Raw genomic sequence first — 25,582 nt, forward strand, 5'->3', positions numbered from 1 at the left:
AATCCTTGATAAGGGGTTCATTAGTAGACCTGTATCGATGTGTGTTCTGCATCGAGACGGTTTTGTTGACTTGAGTTGTATTGTTGAGGGATGTGTTGATTTGATTGTTATTGAGCTTGTTAGTGATCTGGGGAGATCGATGAGTTATCTTTCCATAATGCGAGGCGTTAGGGTTTGTCGGTTATAGGCACATGTGGCGCGGTTTTATTGGGGCCTCTCAGTGGAATTTGAGCGGGAAGAGTATTGGGTATTGCTCGGCGGTTGGCGTATCGGTTGTGTCCTTTCGGGTCTGTGTAATGTTATGTCAATTGCTTCGCCATGGTTATGATGATTTGCTTTGGTTCTAGACATCAAATTGCACGTGGTTGTCGATTTTGAGCATAGTGACTTGAGGTGTTTCATGCGGACCGGTGTTTGGATGGGGTTGCGCATTTCAGCGAAGTTATGTGGAGGTATGATCCTTCGGGCTAGATTTGTGAATTCTGTTTCTACGAGGTGTGACGGGTTCTCAGCATTTGGTGTGGTGGTACTGGTGAGCTTGCGGTACAGCTCTCTCATTTGAGTCATTTTCATGATTTGAGTAAGTTCAGATTGTTGCTTATTGGTGCGCGGATTGTACGAGTTGTGGCTTTAGATTGTATTGACGTGTCATGTCACCAGAGTAGTTGTATTGGAATTAGATGAGATTGTTGGGATCTAGAATGAATACAAACGGATTCGATTTCAGCGTGCTAGAGGGATAATATCGATGTTCGGCTCAGAAATTTGCTATTGTCCTTGCTAAAGGAGAAGTGGCTTCACGAATGGTTGATCTGAAGAGTGGTTATGACTTCTTATGTGTTTCATTTATCAGTGGCAGTATACGGAAGTGTTGGAATGAGGCTTTATTTGACAAAAGGCTTATTATCGAAATTCGGATGTTTGGAGTAACTGTTGTGATTAGAGGTTATCGCTACAAGTGTTGAGTTATACGGTATGTCATGTAATTGCTCCTGAGGTTGCAGGTATGGGTTATTACAGCTTGTTCGGGCTTATCCAGGGTATAAATGTGAGATTATAATCTTGTAGAATGTAGATGACTTCAGAAGTGGAAATGTGGTTCTAAGGTTTGTGGGCTAGGTTGATTGTGAAATTTCAGTTACATCGTGTTATCGGGCCTATATGAGATAGGGTGACGTGGGATCACCCCCGAGTATGTTCATGGTAAGGTTATTCAGCGATTGATTGGCTTTTGGAACAACTCTGGGCCATGTCTAGCCCCGTATTATGTATTATGACTTATGTAAATCATTAGTTTTGGTTTCAGGATAATCGGAATGAATTTGGAAGAACAGTTCTCAGCTTGAAGCTTGAAATTTGAAAGGTTTGACCAAGTTTTGACTCGTTTGTGAATGATCTCGGATTGGAATTTTCATGATTTGGTTAGCTCCGTTAGGTGATTTAGGACTTAGGAGCGTGATCGGAATGTGTTTTGGAGGTCCGGAGTAGATTTAGGCTTGAATTGGCGAAATTAAGTTTTTGGTATTTTTCGGTTGATAGGTGAGATTTTGATATATGGGTCGGAATGGAATTCCGGAGGTTGCAGTAGCTTCGTTATGTCATTTGGGATGTGTGTGCAAAATTTCAGGTCATTCGGACGTGGTTTGGTACACTTTTTGATCAAAAGCGGAATGCGGAAGAATTTAGAACCTTAGGCTTAAATTCGATGAGTTTTGGTGATTTTGATGTTGTTTGAGGTGTTTTGGAGATTGGTACAAGTTTGAATAAGGTTACGGGATATGTTTGTGTTTTTGGTTGAGGTCGCGGAGGCCTCGGGGTGATTTCGGATGGTTGACGGGGAGTTTGAGGAATTTTTGCAGCTGCAGATTTTGCTGCTTCTGGTATTTCCGCACCTGCGGATTGGGGACCGCAGGTGCGGTGCCGCATATGCGAAAGAGGGGCCGCAGAAGCGGCCAGAGGTGCGCTTGGCTGGGACCGCAGAAGCGGTTGTGTGGCCGCATCTGCACAGGCGCAGGTGCGGAGAGCCCATCGCAGATGCGGAAAGGGCCGGTTAAGTGAAGAACCGCAGAAGCGGTTCATTGGCCGCAAATGCGGTACCGCAGAAGCGGTAATTGGACCGCAGATGCGGAAATGTCTGGACAAAAATATAAATTAGTTCCTTCGCGATTTTCAGAAGGTTTTCTGACTTTTTAACACGAATTTTGGAGTTTTGGGCGATTTTGAAGAGAGAAATCAAGGAGACATCATTGAGGTTAGTTTTTGGATTATGAAAACTCGTTTTTATGGTGTTAATGCATGGATTAGAGCTGTAATCAAAGGTAAAGTTGAGGAACTAGGGCTTAGAAACCTAGGCCGTTGATTGAGGTTTTGGAAGACCATTTATGGTCGGATTTTGGAACTTTTTATATGTATGAACTCGTGGGGAGATAAAGAGTCTAATGATGTTAATTTTATCGAATTCCGAAACGTGTGCCCGGGGGTCGGGTTTTGGTAATTTCGGATTTTGTGATGTTTTTCGATTATTTTCGAGTGGGCTTCGTCCCTTTAGCATAAATTAATGGTTACGTTCTGATTTTGGTAGATTTGGAGCATCCGGAGATCGATTCGAAGGGCAAAGGCATTGCAAGCTAGATTTCGGGCCGGATTGAGGTGAGTAATGATTTTAAATGCTGTCCTGAGGGTGTGAAACCCCGGAATTTCACAGCGTTCGGCTATGTTGAGGTGACACACATGCTAGATGATGAGCGTGGGGTCGTGCACTGTTGGGGATTGTGACTTAGTCCATCCCGAATGACTATTTTACTGTGTATTTGATAGTTAATTGTCTGATATTATTATATTTTGGGCTAAATGCCATATTTGGGCTTCGTGCCAACTGTTTGGATCCTTAGGGGATCTTTACTGATATTTTCCTCACTATTTAATTTCACATTTGTGCTCAGTCATGCCATACTTTACTGGTTTCAAAACTCAGCTATGTTATTTTATTTTAAACACCTTAAATGATATTTTTAAAAGATATTTTGTGCTGAGCTTCATGTTTTACTGTTGCCCGAGGGGCTTATGAGATTCTGGCTGAGTAAGGCCGAGGGCCTGTATTGTGAGGATACTTTTGGGTCGGGCTGCACGCCGCAGCAGTGATATACTGATTATGATAATGAGGCTGAGGGCCTGAGATTGTACACCACGAGGTGGCTTGTGATTATGATAATGAGGCCGAGGGCCTGAGATTGTACGCCACGAGGTGGCTTGTGATTGATATGAGGCCGCGAGCTTGTTTATGATGCCACGAGATGGCTTGATATTGCGCTTGGGCCGTAAGGGGCCCCTCCCGGAGTTTGTACACCTCCAGTGAGTGCGGGTACCCATTGTAACATGAGATATAACCCGAGGGGCTGGTATTGTTCTGTGATATTGCCCGAGGGGCTGATTCTATTGTTGTTACTGAGCACGAGGGGCAGTTCTTATGTGTTTATCTTTTCTAGTTGTTTTCCTATATGTTGTTTGACTGCTTAAAATGTGTTTATGAGATTTCACTGCTTAATTATATTTATTGATTTTGTTATGCCTCTTATAGCTTAATGTTGTGTTTAACGTGATTTTATATCGCTCAGTCTTCATTTATTTTTATTACTCACTGAGTTGGAGTACTCACTTTATTCCTTGCACCCCTGTGTACAGATTCTGGCGCTACAGGTCCTGCTACTGAGGGTTGATAGTTCCGGTAGATCTTCGGAGATTTACTAGGTAGCTGCTTGGCGATTCGCAGCCCAGTGCATTCTCCCTCTATCTTAGTTCTTTTTGGTTACGTTATGTAGTAGTGGAGTAGACTTCAGACTTGTGGTATTGTTTTAGATGCTCATGACTGTTGACACCCCGATGTGAGGCTGTGTTGGTTTTTATTTCCGCAAATTATACCATTCCCTGCTTATACTGTTATTTTGGGATTTTCATCATGTTAAAGATTTAGTATTTATTATTATTAATTGTTTAGAAAGGATTGAAAGTGTGTCGGCTGGCCTTGTCTTCACGAGAGGCGCCATCACGACCGGGTTGGGTTTAGGGTCGTGACATAATTAAACCTCAAATTCATGCATAATGCGTGCGTAACATGGAATTTTCCCTGGAGTAGGTAAAATGAAGGGGGGGAAAACAGAAATAAGAGGAAGACTTGATGATATCAAAATTGGTACGAGAGGAGCACTTCAGAGAGGAACTCTGAAGCAGTTACGTATCACTGCTGGGCTTTATTCATTAGCGACAGTCATCAAAATAGCTAGCGTTTGTAAAATTATTAAAAATAGTCGCGATCTTATGTGGAGATAAAATCTAAACAATAATATCCTTAGCAAACATGGAAAAAATCCAGCATAATATGTTGAATTATGAAACTCTTGCGTATAAAGCTCCAGCATATTGTACTGGAGTTTAAACTTCAAAGACACCTTGTAAGCGAATTTCAACATATTATATTAGAGTTTAACTCCAACGTATTATGCTGGAATTCACATACAAGATATTTTGAACTCCAACATATTACGTTGGAATTCACATGTAAAAAGTATGAACTCCAACATATTATGCTGAATTTTTTTTGAATTTTGAGTTAGGGTATTTTTTTTTTCAAATTTTATTACCGCGTAAAAAATTGGATAAATTTTGATTACTTTTAAAATAGTAGCTAAGTTTCAATTAGTAGCTATAAGTTTGCAAAATCATTAAAAGATAGCCACTATTTTGCTGCAATAAGGAAAGTTCCAGTATAATATACTGGAGATCGGTGCACTTGTGTATGAACTTCCAGCATATTATGCTGGACATGCTGGAAGTCCAGTATATTATAATGAAACTCCAGTATATTATACTGGAGTTCCATTATAATATACTGGAGTTCCAGTATATTATACTAGAGTATTTTCCGAATTTTGAAAACTGTTTTCGTTCATATTTATCTTTATATGAAAGTGGCTAAATTTCGATTACTTTTGAAACTATGGCTATTTTTGAATGACCACTTGTAAATCTGGCTATTTTTTAATTTCTCCCCTACAGTCCGATAGTAAGCCCAGGCTTTTATTTGCCTAATACTAAGGAAGGCCCATTTTAGAGTGGGGCTACCTTGGGCTGACGAAACAGTCTGGTCCCATCTCATCAGTTGTGAATCGTTTTGGTTGAAGAATGAAGTACACTTCACTCCCCTGAATTCTTGACAAATTTTATTTTTGTCCTTGTGATATTCGATTAAACATATTTAAGCTTCATTTTAATGAATAGCCACAAATTTAATGAATTTTTATATGTTAAACTACGTCACTACTTAAATGTTATGTTAAATCTTTTTGTTTTATTTCATATTATGAGGATAGTGTAATTGTAAAATAATCTAAAATAAAATATTTTCTATATAAAAGGATAAAAATACACTTAAATTAATTAAAGATTAAATGTGTTTTACCGTGCATCGCAAGGGCCAAAAGATATAATGAATGATTGTATGTCAATTGCCTTAAATAAGAAAAATAATTGAACTTACATTAAAGTCCCATTTCCCAAAGAACCTTTCAATAAAGAGTGGCATTGTATACGCAAACTAGGAAAGTTCGTCAAGATTCAATAAAAATCTTTTTTCTTTTCTGTTCACATAGTTTAATAATGGAATTTTTACCTCCTATATCAAAGGTTGATATCTTATTTATTTTAAATAAATACCCTTTTAAAAAATTATATTCCATAGCTACCTTTTGATTTTTATAGCCAAATATCTATTTATTGTTACCTCCTACCCTTAAGCCATAAAATACGCTTTGTATTATTTTTCTCTCTCATTCTTTCAGATTTTTCTCCACCCTCTCTCTCTCAACGCCAGTCTTTCTCCATGAATACAACCACGATTCTCGATTGATTCATCTCTATTGTCTCGCGAAATTTTCATTGTCAGTGGGCTGGGGCTCTGAATCAATGTCGAAATCAAGCCCTAGAGAGAAAGATGGAGGTTCGAAATCTGCTATTGAAAGGTAAATTGAGGGAAATCTGAAAGGAAATCACGAAGATCCACCCCATTCTGATGGTCGTTGCTTTGACCTCGGTCGAGTACAGTTTTTCGCATGATTTTATATCGCAAGTCATCTTTACCAAGCCGCGCATCTTCATCACAACATAAGGAATTTCTTTCGTTTTACGCCAAATTTTGAGAGTTTCAAGTCAGAATCGCGGCCCTTTCGACGATACGACATTAAGGTTGTTCTGAACAAAGACGACGGAGTTTGGGCTGAGCAACTTAAAGAGTCTGTTACCTTTTTTTTTTATTGTATTTAATGTATCTCGCTGTATTCCATGTATTTCATTGTATTCACTGTCTCGCTATATTCCATGAATGTATTCATATGTTTTTTTTAATTAATATAATTTATGTATTCAGATGTATATATGTATTCAAATGTATCTGCAGTATGTATTCATATGTTTTTGCACGATAGATGACCTGCTATACTTCATGTATTCAATGTATTTTTATGTATTTACTGTATTCAATGTAATTATATAATTTCAATATATAAATCTATTTGTAAAGATACCAGTAGAAAATATTTTAGTAAAGATACCACTAAAAAAAGAAAGGATGGATTGAATCTCTGAAAATTGCTCTGTTTTTGGGGTGTTTTTCGGTTGAGAATCTTTTTTATAACTGGAAATACAAATTTTGTGTGTTATAATTAAGTTTGTTGAGTTATATTAGGAGTCTATTGTGTTAATTGATTCACTTTCCGTTTAAAAACAGCTGAATAGACTACGATTTACGCTATTTACGTTACTGTATTCACAAATACATAGCCCATGTTTCACGCTGAGTTTTGCTACTGTATTTTTACTACTGTATTCATGAATACAGTAGCTTAAATACATCGAATACACTCTAAAAATACTGAAGACATAACTATAGAAAGTAATATAGTAAATGATAGCTACAGCTAGCTAATAACCACTAAACAATAGTGGTTTGTGAAAATTTCTCTTCAATAATTCTGTTTCCTTTCCTGTATCGAGGGGAAAAAAAGAAAAACCCAACTAGGGATGCAAACTCTTAGGACCACTTTGTCCATATATTTTTTTTCCAAAAATATTTTTGTACATATAATTTTACAAGTTTTTGAAAAAATTCGAAAATGAGTTTTTCAAAATTTTCAAAAAACTTTTTCCCCACTCACAAAACTGCAATATTTTTTTCAAGTGAAATGCATGTCCAAACACAAATTCAAATTTTCAAATATTATTTTTCAACTTAACTAGAAATACTACTTGTTTTAAAAAAATTACAATTTTTATGTCCAAATGCCTACTTAGTAGTAACAGCGGAAAAAGTTGCAAACCTCTTTGTCACTTAGTTGTCCTTTGTTCTTCAATAACAATAATATAATCCAGTTAGCCTATAAACTGGGAAATCAATAAACTAGCTTCCACATTCGCCAGTTATTCAACTTATATTATATGCCCTTTACCCTGTATTGAAACTGTCTTCAGTCATAGGAAACAAGCCTCTCTACTTGATACAATGCCAGCATTTATCTTGTGCCCTCTTCAAGCAGCAAAACATGAACAGAAAGAACTAGAAGTTTCTTTCACATGGCATGCCATCGGGACGAATTTGAATGTTATTAAAGGAAAAATGAGAGTAGCAAATTAATCTTTAAAAGAAACATCAAGACTTGCGCGAAAAACGTTTATGGGATTAGGTCAGATACATTTTACTCTTCCCTGACTGTCGCTCTGATGAACTTGTAAACGTTCGTGTACAATTGCTCCTGGAAGCAGGAATGATAATTCTACCCAAAACCCAGTAATCAATTACAATCTCTAGTCATGACTATCAATAACATCATCCAAGCGCGAAGTGAAAATATTGATGGGAGAAAATTGACCAGCCTCAGAATTCAGCTATGATTGTTCAGCAGCTGCTGCAAGAGGTTGAAGGGCTTTCATGGGATTCAAGATGACACCATCAATTAGCCCATACTCTTTAGCTTCCTTTGCACTCATGAAAAAATCACGATCGGTGTCCTGGTTAATCTTCTCAAGGCTTTGACCAGTGTGGTAGGCAAGGTACCCATTCAGGTTAGCTTTGTGATGCAACATCTCATTAGCCTGAAAACCATGCCAGCATGATTTAGGTCCAACTATCCCATCATTACCAATTTACAAATACTAGAGTTATAATTCAATGAAAGCCATGCATTTATATGTGGTTTAGCGTCTTAGCATGAAAAGAAGAAATGATTTCACATAGATATTTCAGTATTATTAACTTATCGAAGAGAAGTTGCACTATTTGAGTTATTGCACAAGAGAGATGGAAATCTGTAAGCTCTGACTAACTTGTGTACATAAGCTGAAATTTTGGAAAATTAACTTGTGTCATCGCAAATTTGTCTAAACTAAGATACAACAGCTACTACTATGCCACAATCCCAAGCAAGTTGATTAGCTCTCTGAAAGGATTGGATGGGAATAATCCACAAGGTTTGGGGTTGGTAAAAATTATTGTATTTATATTTCACCACCGCCAACATCGCAAAATTGTCCCACTTGTTATGCATTCTGTGAATGAACAAAGAATTGGATATTTCCTTAGTTTCCATTATAAGTACTGTCCAAACGTACTTTTCTATCCTTTTTTTTGTAAGCACACTGTGCAGGCTGATTTTAGTTTTTCAAGGGTCAGAGGTTCTGTCATGGCAGTTTATAATTGGATCCTGTACCTTATAAACCACCACTTACAATGCATTCTCTAAATAAACATAGAATTGGACATTTTCCATCTATTTTATGTTTTATGGGGCACTGTTCGGATGGTACTTTTATTTGGCCGCACATTGAGCAGAATGTAATTTTTTTTAGAGTAAGGAATTGTGATTATAGCATCTTTTTGAATGAGGGATTGGGATTCTGCCATAGGATGACGCCAGATGTTGTACTCTGTATACCAATATATTGCAATATTGACTACTAGATGCAAAATTTTTGAACAAACTGTGCCATAAAATATTGTGATTACCTGTATATCTATATCAGTTTGGCCACCTTGAGCACCACCAAGAGGCTGGTGAATCATTATCCTTGAATTTGGCAAGCTATATCTCTTTCCTTCAAGGTGATAATCACATCAAAGTTAAGAACAAAAACTAGAAGTATAGCATAAAGAAAGTTGCTTTATCCTTGAATCAGCTATTTAATTTACCTTTGGTGCCCGCGCTGAGAAGAAAAGCTCCCATACTGCAATGCCCCAAAACATAAAAATTAGCTATGTAAAGGAAATCTAGTTATTCCATGAAGGGAAAAAAAAAAAAGCTAAGGCAATCACCTTACAGTACCAAAAGTAAAATAGACTCCATAAATTCCATTTGTAACTGAATCTAAAGTTTTAATTGAAAAAAACCTTGTGAAATAAACTTGTAAATTGTCCGCAACTCACCCATCTATTTATATGAAGGTCAAGGAAATAACCGCATGAAAGGTAGGGTGGATTGTAAAAGCAATGTTACATCAACCTGGAAATACTATCAAATAACACATCTATTCAAACAAACAAAATAAATTTATATTAGATTAATTTCTCTGAGATTGGATACTTCTTCATTCAAGGGAAGTCCTCAGGAATTTGGGATCAGATGAACTGACACAGTATAGGAAGAGAGCTTACAAGGGGCTAAAAGTGAGGAAAAGGAGGAAGAGAAGAGTAAAGGGAGAGGAAGAAGAGAAAGGAAAAGCAAATCCGATCCCAACATTTTCAAATATTTCCCCTAAATTCCAGGAAAAACTATTTTTGACGAACTTCGGCACCAAAATAGAGGAGTGCGAATACTGATCCCCCCAAAAAAGAAAAAAAGAATTAGAGTGCAAAATACCAAATGAAAGGAGAGGTTGTCAAAAATGCCAATAGCATGATCGGAAGTGGAAAGATACTAATCAGAAATTTATAAAAAGAACCTACGCGGGAAAGCTTTGGTGTCCCATCATGGGTTGTGTAAAGGTGATTTTCACAAAATATGCATCACAAGCAACAATGTGCAGTAAGATCATCTTCTAGGAGAAACACAAAGGTATAAGTAACCAAAGAAGTACCTTGCAGCGAGTCCAACACAGACAGTGGAGACATCAGGTCGAATATGCCGCATGGTATCAAATATGGCCATTCCTGAGATATAATAGGTGCACAACAATTGATGAACCATGCATTAAAGTAGACAGTAAAACTGATTATAACAGTTCAACACAATGCAATAAAAACTGAAATAACTATGGCAAATTGGCAGCAGAAACAAAGTGAGTTGACTGGAAACACTTGGTTGTACCCGCCGTTACTGACCCTCCTGGAGAGTTGACATACATGACAATGTCCTGCGCAATGAATTAAAGAGCTGCTCAGTTGAATTAAAAGAAAGCCGTGCAAAAAGTAAATAAAAGGATGTAATTCAAAAAAGTAGGGAAAAAAACAGTGGAAGAATTAAAAGCTTCACTGAAAAGGGATGCTACTGCAAAAGTCACACAAGCATATGTCAAAAAAAGAAGCAGAGCTGCATAAGAAAACCATAGAAGCAGCATCCCTTTATTCTTTCTTGTTCAATAAAAAGAAGCTTTTCTTCATTTTAAGCTGATCAAGGACTAAGCCTCACATGGTATAAGGGCTGTCAATTACATCAGTTTATAAGATTTACACCAAGAGAAAGAGATGGAAAGGTGGGATTTCACACGATTTCCATTAGGCCTAAACTTTCTTCACTCATTACTGGGCCAATGTGGCCTCAGTAGGCTTAGCTCAAGCAAACATGTTAATTGATATCACATGCTGAAAATCCACCATGAAAAAGAGACAAGAAATTCATAAATTGCTCAAGCAATTAAGCAGTGGACAGATAATATTCGGCAAGAAAATGCAGTGGAAGAGACAAACACAAAAGATGATGTATACTACTGTGTTTTGACGGGATATCAACTCCTCCTATGGTGCTTAAGGCTAGATGTCTTCTATGGTTGTATGATTGGCATAATTTAGTTCCTAATGACTGTCATATGAAGTTTTTTTATTTTGTCAGCTCTTTAGCTCTTGCTTAGCTCCTTTTTGTTCATAGCTGTCTGTTTATTTTAAGTACTCTCTTTTGTACACCTTGCATCTTCTGGATGCCATATATAAAATTCCGCTTACTTTATCAAAAAAATAAAAGAAGATGATGTATACTACTGAAGGAATGCCTACTGCAGAATCCTCTTTGAATTAAAACATCTAATATTTGAACCAAGAGTATCCCAGGAAAAAGAAATGCAGTCTTGAAAATATACCTTTGTGGGATCAACAGCATCAAGATAAAGAAGCTGAGCAACTATGATATTAGCCATATCATCATCAACTGCTCCACCACATCGTATGATCCTCTACAAGAAGATAATAATAATACAAGAGTTAAAATTTTACCATATACTTCAAAACTTGGCAGTCAGTGTAAAATTTTCTATCAAAACACAAATCCTTACATATTGGAAGAGCTGGCTGATCACACTCTGAAATCTCTCTTGTACCATCGGAGGTGGTCCTTGAGCTTGGGCATATGTAGGAAAATAAGGTGATGATGGAACTTGCAAATCATCTCTGCAGAACACAATAACAAGGAAAAATCATATGACATAACGGATTTCTGTGGCACATAAGATGACAAAGCAACTAAGTCATTAACAATGAATTCTTAAGATTTATGAAACAAGTCACGAAACTGAAATTTTCTCTCATATAAATCCTACAAAAATGACCTAAGAGAACATCCTTCAATATATTTTGCTGGAGAACTTACGAGATTGTCCAGTGAAGCAAAAGAAAATAAAGATAAAAGTAGTACTTCTTCTGTCTCAATTGATATGAACTCTTTCAATTTTGGGACATCGCAAATTGTTAGACACCATTCCACTAACAATTTTGATTCCATACAACCTTCCCAAATTTCAAGAATTCAAAATTCACTTCAGTATTCAATTTTTGAACTTTCATGTGATGTTTTTTATATGAAGCAAACTTTTCAACCCTCACTTTATTTTCTTCTACTACTAATATTTAAGTCAAATTGACATCTTAAACAGGAGACAGGCCGGCACACCCATATTTCTTATGCATTGTCTACATTGGTTTAGCTAAAACTGAGCACAAACCCAAGATATATAAGTTAAATTGACATCTCAAATAACAAGAAAAAAGAATAATTTTTGCAGATTTAACAAGGAATTCCAACAAGACCCTTAAAAGATTGGGTTTTTAACGAAGGTTACAAACCTTATAGACCAAATTCCTGTAGGTGAAGCCTTAGCTGAAACCCACTCAGCTCCGGAATACACGGCTTTCACGGTGCTATTTCCCCTATTCTTCACTTTCCCAACAGTCTTTAATTTCCTGGGAAATTAGCCAAAAAAATTCAAAACTTTAAGGAAAAAATTTCAGCATTAGCTACATATACAAGTGAAAATATACAAACCCATCTGAGTACCTGAAGGGAAGATGTTTAAATGGGAGGGAAACGGGGTGGGCTTGGGGAAGAGTGCAAGATTCAATTGGGTACTTGAATTTTGAGATGGAGGATGTTGTGGCTATGCAAGAATGTGCCATTTTTCCTTGGATTTTTTTGGTGAGAGAGAGAGTAGAGAGGGAAGGGTGTTGATATTTGCTGGAGTTTGGAGTAGAAGAAGAGTAAAAAGATAGGTTTTTGGGGCAAAGAGTAGTTGAGTGTTGGAGTAAGCAAATAACGAGAACGACGAGCTTGGACGTTGCGGAACAGCCTCGCTCAGCGTAACTTAGCACATATCCCATAAACGTACGCCGCTCAACCAAATAGTAATTGGGAAAAATAGAGGTGTTAAAATGAGAAAAATGAAAATTGATAGGCCGGTTTTAAAATTCTGTGCGAATTTAGGGGGTACTTAGGCCATTCTGCCAAAATAAAAGGACTTAACCAGGTTTTAGCTCAGGTTCTTGCAAAGTAGCTGGGTTGGTCTTGGTGTAACACCCCGTAAATTCGACATAGGTATGAATGAGTTAAGGGAGTAGTAAGGTTATATTTTGAGCATGTGAAGTCTCATCGAGATGATTATGGGTGAAAATAGTTGTTTCAAAATCAAGATGGAAAGTGAGGTGCATAAGATTTGACAAAATCGACTAAGTTTGCAGAAGGTCTTATTCCATCAGTGTTTAGTGAAAATGTGTAAGGAATTGGGGAAAACTCAAGCATGAAAGTTGTAGGCCTTTGAAATATCTTTCTAACGATATATTATGGAGCCCGAACGGATCTCTGTGCAAAAAGTTATGTGCGTTTTACAGAACAGTACGTGATATGCGCGCCCTTAGCGCGGCCGCGCTAATTTTGAGGCAGTGTGACTGCCGTTTAGCGCGGTCATTAGCGCGGGCAAGCCTCCAGTAGCGCGGGCGCGCTAGTGGGGGGTCGTTTTAAAGCTATATTTCGTCCCCCACACCCCCCAAAACATAAAAACTTGCTCTAGAAAGTAAAGCTCTCAAAAACCTAACTCCTTAAGGGTCCCTCCACCACCCAAGGTAAGTTCTAATAGTGATTCTAAGTTAATTTCAGTTTTCCAACATCTTATTAACATGGGTAAACCCTCCATATCATTAGATATTCGATTGGGACATCATTGTTGAGGGAAGGAAGCCTAGAACTCGAATTCAAAGAGTTTGAACGTCAAAAAGGTAATATCTTCACCCTCTAATTGATTCTATCATTGAATTAAAGAGTTTGATAGAAAAGCATGAACGGTTATAGGTTTGGGTTGTTGATTGTTGATTATTGGTTAAGGGTGTTGATTACCTTATGGGTGATAAAGAATAATGTTGATTATAACCATTTGAGACTTTACAATTTATCTAGGAGCAAGGGAATGAGTTATTGGGTGTAGAGACACCACTAATAAGGACTATGAAGCTTTTTGTCACCAAGTGTTTGAGAAAATGCTTAAGTGACCAAAACATGAGAATTTATGCTAATATGGAATCCTTTTGACTTGTATTGATATGGATTAAAGTTGAAAGGGGTGGCGAATGTTGTATTACGCTCAAGAGCAGGAAGTTAAGGTATGTGAGGCTAACTTTCTATGTTTGGGAATTTTAATGATTCTCCCTACACTACGTTTCTTTTACAACGTATCAATTGCCTCAGAAATATAGTTAAGCCTAGGTCCTTGAATAGTTGTAGAACTTCTATTCTCTAGCTTCATAACTCGTTCATGACTTTCATTCCGAACGTTGTGAGCTCAGTTCGTATTCAATATAGACCTGGGCTTGATGTCCCTAAGTCTCAGTATAGCTTACTCAGCATGTCATAAACAGTCGAAGTTTCAGTATTCCAGTATTATGTAACTCAATGTGATCCAGTATTCTAGTATTATGTAACTCGGTGTGATCCAGTATTCCAGTATCATGTAACTCAATGTGATTCAGTATTTCACTATCATATATTGCAGTATGATTCTTAGTTCCTGATTTTAAATCCCTGAATGTTGAACACTTGTATTTGGGCCTGAGGCCGCAGTTTATGCTTTATGCATCTTTGGGTCTGAGGTCGTAGTTTATGCTTTATGCATCTTTGGGCCTGAGGTCGCAGTTTATGCTTTATGCATTTTGGACCTGAGGTCGCAGTTATGTATACGTATACTTGGGCCCGAGGCCGCAGCTTGTGCACATATATATTGGGCCCGAGGCCGCAGTTTAATATTCAGATAAACAGGTTGTTCATCATTCAGAAGAGGGAGTATTCATATCCTTACTTCCTTTATTTAGTTCAGTTATCAGTTATCAGTTATCTTTTCAGTTATCAGTTCAGTTATCAGTTATCAGTTATCTTTCAGTTATCAGTTCAGTTATCAATTATCAGTTATCTTTCCAGTTATCAGTTCAGTTACCAGTTTTCACTTCAGTTTCAGTTTCAATAGTTATCATTTCAGTTATCAGCTTAGTTTCAGTTTTAACATTTATAATTCTTTCTTTCAGTTGCTTTACATACCAGTACAATTCAAATGTACTGACGTCCCTTTTGCTCGGGGCCTGCATCTCACAATGCAGGTAATGATTTACAGGTCAACGATGCAAAGCGCTAGGATTCTCGTACCAGCTATTTGGTGATTCCTAGTTCTTTCGGGGCATTATCATTACTTTACAGCCTGTCAGTATTTACAGATAGTTAGTGTTTTCAGTACTTCAATAGAGGCTTTATAGACTAGAGTAACGGTTAGACAAAGTCTCAAGTTTTTTTCACGTTAAGCTATATTTGCTACAAATACATTTCAGACATTGTATTAGCATTTCCGTACTTTGATTTATATCATCCAGACTTTCAGTATATCAGCATGTGTTAGTTTATCTTCCGCATTCAGTATGTTATGATACCACATGTTGATTCAGCCAGCCAGTTGGTTCGCTCGGTCATATGTAGTCAGGCATCGAGTGTCGTGCTACGTCCAGGCCCAGGTTCGGGGCGTGACAAAGCTTGGTATCAGAGCACTAGGTTCAAGAGTCCTAGAGAGTCTATGAAGCCGTGTCTAGTGGAGTTTCCTTTATATGTGTGTGCCGGCCACTCATATAAACGGTTAACTACCAAGACATCCAGGATTATCTCATTTCTTTCTGCTTTAGATCGTGCCATGAAGCTTAGAGCAATAGTTAACCTTCTCTTCCTATCGAATTCCAAACGTATTGGATGCCCAAGCGACACGCAGGAGAAACCTGAGGTCCTAGAGAGGATAATTGCCCATTGGGGTATAATTATGGAGTACGGGTTGGTAAATATGAGACTTTAGAGGACGGTAGAAGTGGGATGCAATGGATAGTAGTACAGATTAAAGCATAACCTTATCAAAAAGTACAAAAGCAGTTATGATGTCTTATGGTTATCAGTTTACCTCAGTTACCAGTTATACAATCTTTCAGTTAGCAAGTTTATGGTTATTCAGGATGCCAGTTATCAGTTATTTAGCTACCAGATCTCCAATTTTCAGTGTATCAATATTCTGGTGACTTGTGAGTATACAGTGATGCATATGGGTTCTCAAAGAAAATGTAAGTAACAGTGGTTATAGCTAAATCTTTGCATATTTTAGGTCCGTATTAAGACCCAAGAATCGCCGGATGGTGCAATAAGTGATTCATCAGATAATGGTATACTCTGAAAGATAAGTTTGTGTATGATAATCGTATGTGTTTTACCTCAGAGAACAATTTCTTTTAACTTTTGGAAATAGAGCCACAAGTTGGATGATGATAGTTCAGATATCAGACCCTAACATTGGTCACTATAGTTTTGGACAGAAAAGAGCCTAAGGGTAAAATACCTAGGAGTCAGAAACATTTGTTATTACCCAAGATGTGATTCNACCAAGAGCAGCCAATATAATATTGAATTTTAGGGAATGATTTTAAGTTGTTTAGATTTATTCAAATCGGAACTAGAAGTACCACGTTAGTAGGTTACTATAAAAAGCAGCTATTGATGTAAGATAGAAGATATGGCAGTTCCCCCTTTAGGTTATGTGACTAAATTATCACCCCGTATGTTTATAGTATTATATGATTTTGTATTGTATAGAAAGTTTGGGGTTAGATATTCCAATTTCATTTAAGGCAGATGAATTTCCTAAGTGTGATCGATGCACATAGTTTAGAAGAAGAAGAAAAAAGGGATAGTATGCGACCGTAGAACAGGGCCGGATGGTGAGGGAAGTTAGAATAACCTTATGCCTTACTTTAGTTATCCACAAGTAGAACAAGAGAATGTGATTCTAGCAGGTGTTTAGTAAAAGAATAATAAGTAAGTTTTGAGTTGATACAATGGATTAGAAATTTCATCAGAGCTAGTAGAGGTACAATTTGATTCATTTAGCCAGGTTAACTCTAGTGAATGGGTAACAGTTTGAAACACCGAACGTGTGTTAGAACCCAAAGAGCTTAAGTTAAATCCGAAGTACAGTGATAGTGGAAAAAACAATCAGCTAGCAATAAGAGAGCAAACTATAGAAGAATAGCCTTTAGGAATTATCGAAATGTGGTTTCTCCAGGATTGACAGTGTGAGCAGAGTTAAATTATTAAGAGTGTGTATGATGGTTGTGAATACATTAGCTTTCTGTTGTGAATAATTTAATTTTTTTTCCTAGCTCAGAAGTAAGTTGGAAGATGAGTCATCATTGACATAGGGTGCAAAGAATTGCAGAAAATAAAGAAAGTTATTTGGGTCCTTAAAAAAAAAAAAAGGATCCGCAAGTATAAGACCTTTGGTCTAAGGGGTGATGTGAAAATTTTTAGTAAGTCCAGTTACAGATTTGAAACCAGAATAGTTAGCACGGGATACGAAAAAAAAAATCAGTTTGGTAATGAGGAAAAATTGTATAAGTACCACAGGGGTTATGTCTAGCATGTGTAAGAAACACAAAGTGAGTAGAATGATCACTGAGCTTAGTTATTGATGATAAAGTGATCACAGAAAAGCTGTAAAATCATGCCTATTTATGTGTTATGAGGGTAGTGCCATTGCACGAGACTCTAAAATTTAGAGTATATGTCAAAGACTTAGGTCACAATAATGCTATAAGTGTTTTCAGGAAGTGCTTAAGAAGATAAAGTGGGAGAGCTATAACTCATGATTGAGGTAGATAAGATAACTCTATTAAAAGAAGTTCACCAGCCAAGATAGGAGTTCGACTTTGGACTCCGAAGATGACGTTGTCTAGAATAGGACTTGTCCACCCTTAGTAGCCGAAGAGAAGGAGAAACAATAAGATGATCCCTACATGTTGTAGTTGAAAGAGGAGATTCACAAGTATAAGATGATGGATGTTGAATAAGGGGGAGATGATTGTACTTTGAGGTACCAAGATAGATTGTGTGTTCCAGACATAGATGGACTTAAAGAGGGAAGATCATGTTAGAAGTCCATAATTCCAGGTATTCTTTTCATCCAGGTCCCCCAAATATGCATCATGACCAAGGAGATAGATTGGTTGAACGACATAAAAAAGAACGTTGCAGACTTTGTGGCCAAGTGTCCGAATTATAAGTAAGTGAAAGTCGAGCAGCAGAAAGCCTAGTGTTTTATCACATACCTCTCATTGACCTTGCTAGTAATAACACCTACCATTCTAGTATCAAGATGGCACCGTACGAAGCTCTGTATGGGCGAAGGTGTAGATCACCAATTGGTTGGTTCGAAGCTGGAGAAATGGAGTTGTTAGGACCCGATTCGGACTATCATTGTCACACCTCCTTTTTATTACTACACCCGCAAGGATATAATAAAGGGAGTTATTTCCAACTTGAAGTGACAATCGGGACGGGATTCATTATTAATACTCAGAGTCGCCACTTGGGAAATTAATGGTGTCCCAAGTCACCTATCGAATCCCTAGCCGAGGAAATTATGACTCTGTTAATAGTCAGCGAACCAGAAATCCGAGTAAGGAATTCTGTTAACCCGGGAGAAGGGGTTAGGCATTCCCGGGTTCCGCGGTTCTAGCACGGTCGCTCAACTATTGTATTTGATTTTGTCTGATTTCGAAATATGTTCTAGCTTATGTGCTTTTATTAATAAACCGCTTTCATTTTTATTTATTCGATTTTTTAAACGAATTGCAACGTCGTGGAAATGCGCCTTAAACCACGTTGCACCAGTGCACCCGTGATTGTTAACACATTTCGACTTCGTTGAGATTTGGATTTGGGTCACATAAATGTGCACCCGTGTTTAGGAAGGTGATTTTATTAAAATGCGCGCCTAAAGTAGCTACGCGTTTATTAAATGTGTGGGGAGCCATGAAATTCGCTAAATGGCACATCCCGAAGTCTAAATATTTTGATATAAGCAATTAATGAGGGCCCCGCAATTTGTGTGTTTTATTCTGCGAGGCTCGTCTCGTCTATCATTTATTTTAAAGGGAATCCTAAAGTGGCTATAACCTTTCTATGTTGGTCAGTAAATTTTGGGTAAAATTGGGCTTTNTATTCTAATTTTGTTTAAGACAGATGAGTTCCCTAAGTGTGATCTATGCACATAGTTTAGAAAAAAAAAAGGATCCGCAAGTATAAGACCTTTGGTCTAAGGGGTGATGTGAAAATTATTAGTAAGTCCAGTTACAGATTTGAAACCAGAATAGTTAGCATGGGATACGAAAAAGAAAATCAGTTTGGTAATGAGGGAAAATTGTATAATTGCCACAGGGATTTTGTCCAGCATGTGTAAGAAACACAAAGTGAGTAGAATGATCACTGAGCTTAGTTATTGATGATAAAGTGATCACAGAAAAGCTGTAAAATCATGCCTATTTATGTGTTATGAGGGTAGTGCCATTGTACGAGACTCTAAAATTTAGAGTATATGTCAAAGACTTAGGTCACAATAATGCTATAAGTGTTTCCAGGAAGTGCTTAAGAAGATAAAGTGGGAGAGCTATAACTCATGATAGAGGTAGATAAGAGAACTCTATTAAAAGAAGTTCACCAGCCAAGATAGGAGTTCGACTTTGGACTCCGAAGATGACGTTGTCTAGAATAGGACTTGTCCACCCTTAGTAGCCGAAGAGAAGGAGAAACAATAAGATGATCCCTACATGTTGTACTTGAAAGAGGAGATTCACAAGTATAAGATGATGGATTTTGAATAAAGGGAGATGATTGTACTTTGAGGTACAAAGATAGATTGTGTATTCCAGACATAGATGGACTTAAAGAGGGAAGATCATGTTAGAAGTCCATAATTCCAGGTATTCTTTCCATCCAGGTCTCCCAAATATGCATCATGACCAAGGAGATAGATTGGTTGAACGGCATGAAAAAGAACATTGCAGACTTTGTGGCCAAGTGTCCGAATTATGAGTAAGTGAAAGTCGAGCAGTAGAAAGCCTAGTGTTTTATCACATACCTCTTATTGACCTTGCTAGTAATAACACCTACCATTCTAGTATCAAGATGGCACCGTACGAAGCTCTGTATGGGCGAAGGTATAGATCACCAATTGGTTGGTTCGAAGCTGGAGAAATGGAGTTGTTAGGACCCGATTTGGACTATCAGATTATAAAGAAAGTTAAGTTGATTCAAGAGTGTTAGGAAACTCAGAGCCTCCAAAAGTCCTATTCGAGCGTGCGTCATAGAGACCTAGAGTTTCAAGTTGATGATTGGGTGTTTCTGAAAGTTTCGCTTATGAAAAGCGTTATGAGATTTGGGAAGAAGGGGAAGCATAGTCCCTGCTATATTGGGCCATATAGATTCTTGCGAAGGATCGGTCAATTAGCTTATGAGTTGGAGTTGCCAGCATAATTAGTGGTGGTACAGCCAGTATTTCACGTGTCATGTTATAACATTCAAGTTTTTAGTACTCAGATACTCATGCCAGTTCAGTACTCAGATACTCAAGGCAGTTCAATACTCAGATATTCAAGTCAATTCAATACTCAGCTACTCATGTCAGTCCAATACTTAGATATTCATGCCAGCTTAGTACGCTTATATTGATGTTAGTTCAATTCTCAAATATTCGTGCCAGTTCAATATTCAAATGTCCATGCTAGTTCTGTATTCACGTATCCATGGCAGGCCAATATTCAGTCAATGCAGTAGTCATTTAGTTCAGTATCGCAACAGTTCAGCAATCATGTATTCATTTAGTTTGGCATACAAGTGTTTATGAAAGTTCATGCTTCCACCAGACCCGTTTAAGGTCCGGAGTTAGCAGAAGTTACAGTCAGGACAATCATTCGAGGACGAATGATCCCAAGGGGGAGATAATGTAACACCCCGTAAATTCGACATAGGTATGAATGAGTTAAGGGAGTAGTAAGGTTATATTTTGAGCATGTGAAGTCTCATCGAGATGATTATGGGTGAAAATAGTTGTTTCAAAATCAAGATGGAAAGTGAGGTGCATAAGATTTGACAAAATCGACTAAGTTTGCAGAAGGTCTGTATTCCATCAGTGTTTAGTGCAAATGTGTAAGGAAATCGGGTAAACTCAAAGCCCGAAAGTTGTATTCCTTTAAAATAGCTTTCCAACGATATATTATGGAGCCCGAACGGATGTTTGTGCGAAAAGTTATGCGCATTTTACAGAGTAGTACGCGATATGCGCGCCAGTAGTGCTCCCTTAGCGCGGCCCCGCTAATTTTGAGGCAGTGCGACTGTCACTTAGCGCGGTCATAAGAGCGGGCAAGCCTCCAGTAGCGCGGCGCGCTAGTGGGGGGTCGTTTTAAAGCTATATTTCGTCCCCCACAACCCCAAAACATAAAAACTTGCTCTAGAAAGGGAAGCTCTCAAAAACCTAACTCCTTAAGGGTCCTTCCACCACCCAAGGTAAGTTCTAAAGGTGATTTTAAGTTAATTTTAATTTCCCAATATCTTATTAACATGGGTAAATCCTCCATATCATTAGATGTTCGATTTAGACACCATTGTTGAGAGAAGAAACCCTAGAACTCGAATTCAAGAAGATTGAACGTCAAAAAGGTAATATCTTCACCCTCTAGTTGATTCTATCATTGAATTAATGATCATAGACTCTATTTCATGAGATATGAGTTGATGGGTTTGATAGAAGAGCATGAACGGTTATAGGTTTGGGGTGTTGATTGTTGATTATTGGTTAAGGGTGTTGTTTACCTTATGGGTGATAAAGAATGATGTTGATTATAATTATTTGAGACTTTTGAATTTATCTAGGAGCAACATAATGGGTTATTGGGTGTAGAGACACCATTAATAAGGACTATGAAGCTTTATGTCACCAAGTGTTTGAGAAAATGCTTAAGTGACCAAAACATGAGAATTATTGCTAATATGGAATCCCTTTGACTTGTATTGATATAGATTAAACTTGAAAGGGGTGGCGAATGTTGTATTACGCTCAAGAGCAGGAGTTAAGGTATGTGAGGCTAACTCTCTATGTTTGGGAATGTTAATGATTCTCCCTACACTACATTTCTTTTACGACGTATCAATTGCCTCAGAAATATAGTTAAGCCTGGTTCCTTGAATTGTTGTAGAACTTCTATTATCCAGCTTCATAACTCGTTCATGACTTTCATTCTGAACGTTGTGAGCTCAGTTCGTATTCAATATAGACTTGGGTTTGATGTCCCTAAGTCTCAATATAGCTTACTCAGCATGTCATAAAAAGCTGAAGTTTCAGTGTTCATAATCAGTTCAAGAATACATGTCTCATTCTAGTCCTATTCAGTATTCCAGTATTATGTTACTCAGTATGATTTAGTATTCCAGTATTATATACTCAGTGTGATCCAGTATTCAGATATCACGTAACTCAGTATGGTTTAGTATTTCAGCATCATGTATTTCAGTATGATTCTCAGTTCCTAATTTTTAATTCCTGAATGTTGAACACCTATATTTGGGCCTGTGGCCGTAGTTTATATGCTTTATGCATACTTGGGCCTGAGGCCATAGTTTATGCTTTATGCATGTTTGGGCCTGAGGCCGTAGTTTATGCTTTATGTATGTTTGGGCCTGAGGCCGTAGTTTATGCTTTATGCATTTTTGGGCCCGAGGTCGTAGTTATGTATACGTATACTTGGGCCTGAGGCCGTAGCTTGTGCACATATATATATTGGGCCCGAGGCCGTAGCTTATTCAGATAAACAGGCTGTTCATCATTCAGAAGAGGGAGTATTCATATCCTTACTTCCTTTATTCAGTTCAGTTATCAGTTATCAGTTATCTTTTCAGTTATCAGTTATCAGTTATCTTTTCAGTTACCAGTTCTCACTTCAATTTCAGTTTCAATAGTTATCATTTCAGTTATCAGCTTAGTTTCAGTTTCAGCATTTATAGTTCTTTCTTTCAGTTACTTTACATACCAGTACAATTCAAATGTACTGACTTCCCTTTTGCCCTGGGCCTTCATCTCACAATGCAGGTAATGATTTACAGGTCAACGATGCAGAGCGTTATGATTCTCGTACCAGCTATTTGGTGATCCCCAGTTCTTTCGGGGCATTATCATTACTTTACGGCCTGTCTGTATTTACAGATAGTTAGTGTTTTCAGTACATCAATAGAGGCTTCATAGACTAGAGTAACAGTTAGATAGAGTCTCAGGCATTCCATGTTAAGCAATGTTGTCTACATATATGTTTCAGACTTGTTTTAGTATTTCCGTGCTTTGATTTATATCATCCAGACTTTCAGTATATCAGCATGTGTTAGTTTATCATCTACATTCAGTATGTTATGATATCACATGTTGGTTCAGCCAGCCAGTTAGTTCGCTCGGTCACATGTAGTCAGGCACCGAGTGCCGTGTTACGTCCAGGCCCAGGTTCGGGGCGTGATACTCTTCCCTTCAATGTTCCCATAAACTCCTCCATTAAGTTCTATCGAGTACCTAGTAGTTGTAATACACTGCATAATCCATTGGATAAATCTGTTTGGGAAATTTAGGGCATGTAGCATCTCACGAACAAAATCACATTCCACCGTATCATAAGCCTTCCTTAAATCTATCTTTATAAGGAAGCTTCTTACTGATGCTTTCCTGTTGTATAATCTGACCAGGTCTTGACAAATTAGGACATTTTGCACTATACTTCTACCTGCCACAAAAGCACTCTGATTTGCTGATATGATTCCTGGTAGTACCCCCTTCAATCTCATATGCTAGATTCTGTTTTAATGATGCAAATAATATACATGTGCAGGAAATCAATTACAAGAAGTAAAGAAGAGTCCTCAAGACTGCTGAAGTAATTCAATCCTTGTAGTCTACACGCATTCTAAGTTTGTTTCCCTTTTTAGGGACCACTACTACGTTAGCTAGCCTTTCGGGATATTTTACTTCATCAATGGATCCTATCTTGAGAAGTTTGGTTACCTCTTCTTTGATGAATGCATGCTTTACCTCAGACTGAGGTCTCCTCTTTTGCTTCACCGGTACACTCAATCGACGGGTAGTTATCTCCGGTGGGATTCCTGTCATGTCTTTGTATGACCAGGCAAAACAATCAATGTTATCAATAAAAAATTGAATGAGTTTTTTCCTGAGTTTGGAGGTTAACCCCATCCCCAGGTATACCTTTTGTTTTGGGAGATGCTCGACCAAGATGGCCTGCTCGAGTCCCTCAACAGTCGACTTTGTCATATCCGATTCTTCGGGGGCAATGAAGGCTCGGGGGGGTGAGGAAATCTTCTTCTGCGTCCTTAGAAATCTGTTCATCGGACACTGTCCCCCGGGCTCAACTGAGGACACGGGTTGTGATTGCTATTTGGACACCAGTTCGTCCTTCGACTTTTCCGATGTGGATGGCGCCGATACCGGTGCCAAGTCATGTACGCCAACATCTCCTTAGCTGCATGCTGCTCCCTAAATACTATTTTCATGCCATCCTTTGTTGGGAACTTCATCGTCTGATGGAGGGTCGATGGCACCGCCCTCATGCTATGGATCCACGGCCTTCCAAGAAAAGCATCATACCTCATGTCACCTTTGGTGACATGAAATTTGGTGTCTTGTATGGTTCCGGCAACATTCACTGGGAGGATGATTTCTCCCTTTATTATTTCGCTTGCCATGTTAAAGCCATTCAAAATTCGAGATGCCGGTATTATTTGGTCGAGCAACCGGAGCTACTCCACGACCCTTGACCGTATTATATTTCCCAAACTACCTGGATCCAAGAGAACATGTTTAACTTGAACTTTATTTAAAGGGATAAAAATTACCAGTTCATCATTGTGAGGCTGAGATAAGGCCTCGCTCGCTGAATGTGAGGGTGTCCCCGGGCATGTAACCCGAGTCCGTTTCTCCCTTGTGATGGATATTTTGGTACGCTTGAATATAGGTCCATGCGGAACGTCGACTCCACTGATGATCATGTGAATGACATGTTGAGGTTCTTCAGGTTCATTCTTCCTGCCTGCATCTCTCTCCCTGAAGTGATTCTTAGCTCGATCACTTAGGAATTCTCGAAGGTGGCCCTCGTTGAATAACCTAGCCACTTCATCCCTTAACTACCTGCAATCTTCGGTCTTGTGCCCATGAGTACCGTGATATTTGCACATCAAGTTGGGGTTCCTCTGAGAAGGTCGGTCCGTATGGGCTTGGGCCATCTAATATCTCTAATTTTGCCAATGTCTGAAATGATCCCCGAGGCATCGACGCTGAAGTTGTACTCCGATAATCTGAGCGCATCTGTCGGTCCTGAGTGCCTATCAAACCCGATTTTGCTCATGAGTCCCCGGGAACTTTGACCTCGATCTGCCCTTTGATCATTCCGGGGTATATTACATTTTGAAACGTTCATTCGATCCTCAACATATGGCTGATATCTTTCCTTATTCGATCTTGACCCCCTGTCTACATTTCCTGACTTCTTTGCTAGTAACCTACTTGGACAAACTGAGCCCGAGGGGGCTACCAACTGGTCATCCTCGACCCTAATTTTTGATTGGTACCTGTTATGCACATCCGCCCAAGTCACAACGTGATACTCGACCAAGTTCTGCTTCAGTTGCTTCGAAGCAATCGAACTTCGTTCATTTAGCCCCTGAGTGAAGGC

General features: G+C 38.3%; 1 protein-coding gene across 1 annotated transcript; it reads right to left on the bottom strand.

Moving 5' to 3' along the window:
• Positions 1-7,634: 7,634 nt before the first annotated feature.
• LOC109238413 (ATP-dependent Clp protease proteolytic subunit 5, chloroplastic-like) lies at positions 7,635-12,776 on the bottom strand. Its single transcript, XM_019404862.1, has 9 exons — positions 12,522-12,776; positions 12,311-12,427; positions 11,524-11,638; positions 11,332-11,424; positions 10,347-10,392; positions 10,117-10,189; positions 9,233-9,267; positions 9,050-9,138; positions 7,635-8,139 (listed from the first exon to the last, which is right to left on the bottom strand). Exons 1-9 carry the CDS (start codon positions 12,638-12,640, stop codon positions 7,933-7,935), a joined length of 894 nt encoding a protein of 297 aa, XP_019260407.1. The 5' UTR covers positions 12,641-12,776; the 3' UTR covers positions 7,635-7,932.
• Between the last annotated feature and the right edge of the window lie 12,806 nt (positions 12,777-25,582).

This window comes from Nicotiana attenuata, unplaced genomic scaffold (genome assembly GCF_001879085.1).
Source record: "Nicotiana attenuata strain UT unplaced genomic scaffold, NIATTr2, whole genome shotgun sequence".
NCBI classification, from domain to species: Eukaryota; Viridiplantae; Streptophyta; class Magnoliopsida; order Solanales; family Solanaceae; genus Nicotiana; species Nicotiana attenuata.

Coding starts and splice junctions, on each gene's coding strand:
- LOC109238413 (XM_019404862.1), bottom strand. CDS start 12,640: ATGGCACATTCTTGCATAGCCACAACATCCTCCATCTCAAAATTCAAG. Junction 12,428..12,521: donor TTTAAACATCTTCCCTTCAG/GTACTCAGATGG, acceptor CTAATTTCCCAG/GAAATTAAAGACTGTTGGGA. Junction 9,268..10,116: donor TGTGTTGGACTCGCTGCAAG/GTACTTCTTTGG, acceptor GGGGCATTGCAG/TATGGGAGCTTTTCTTCTCA.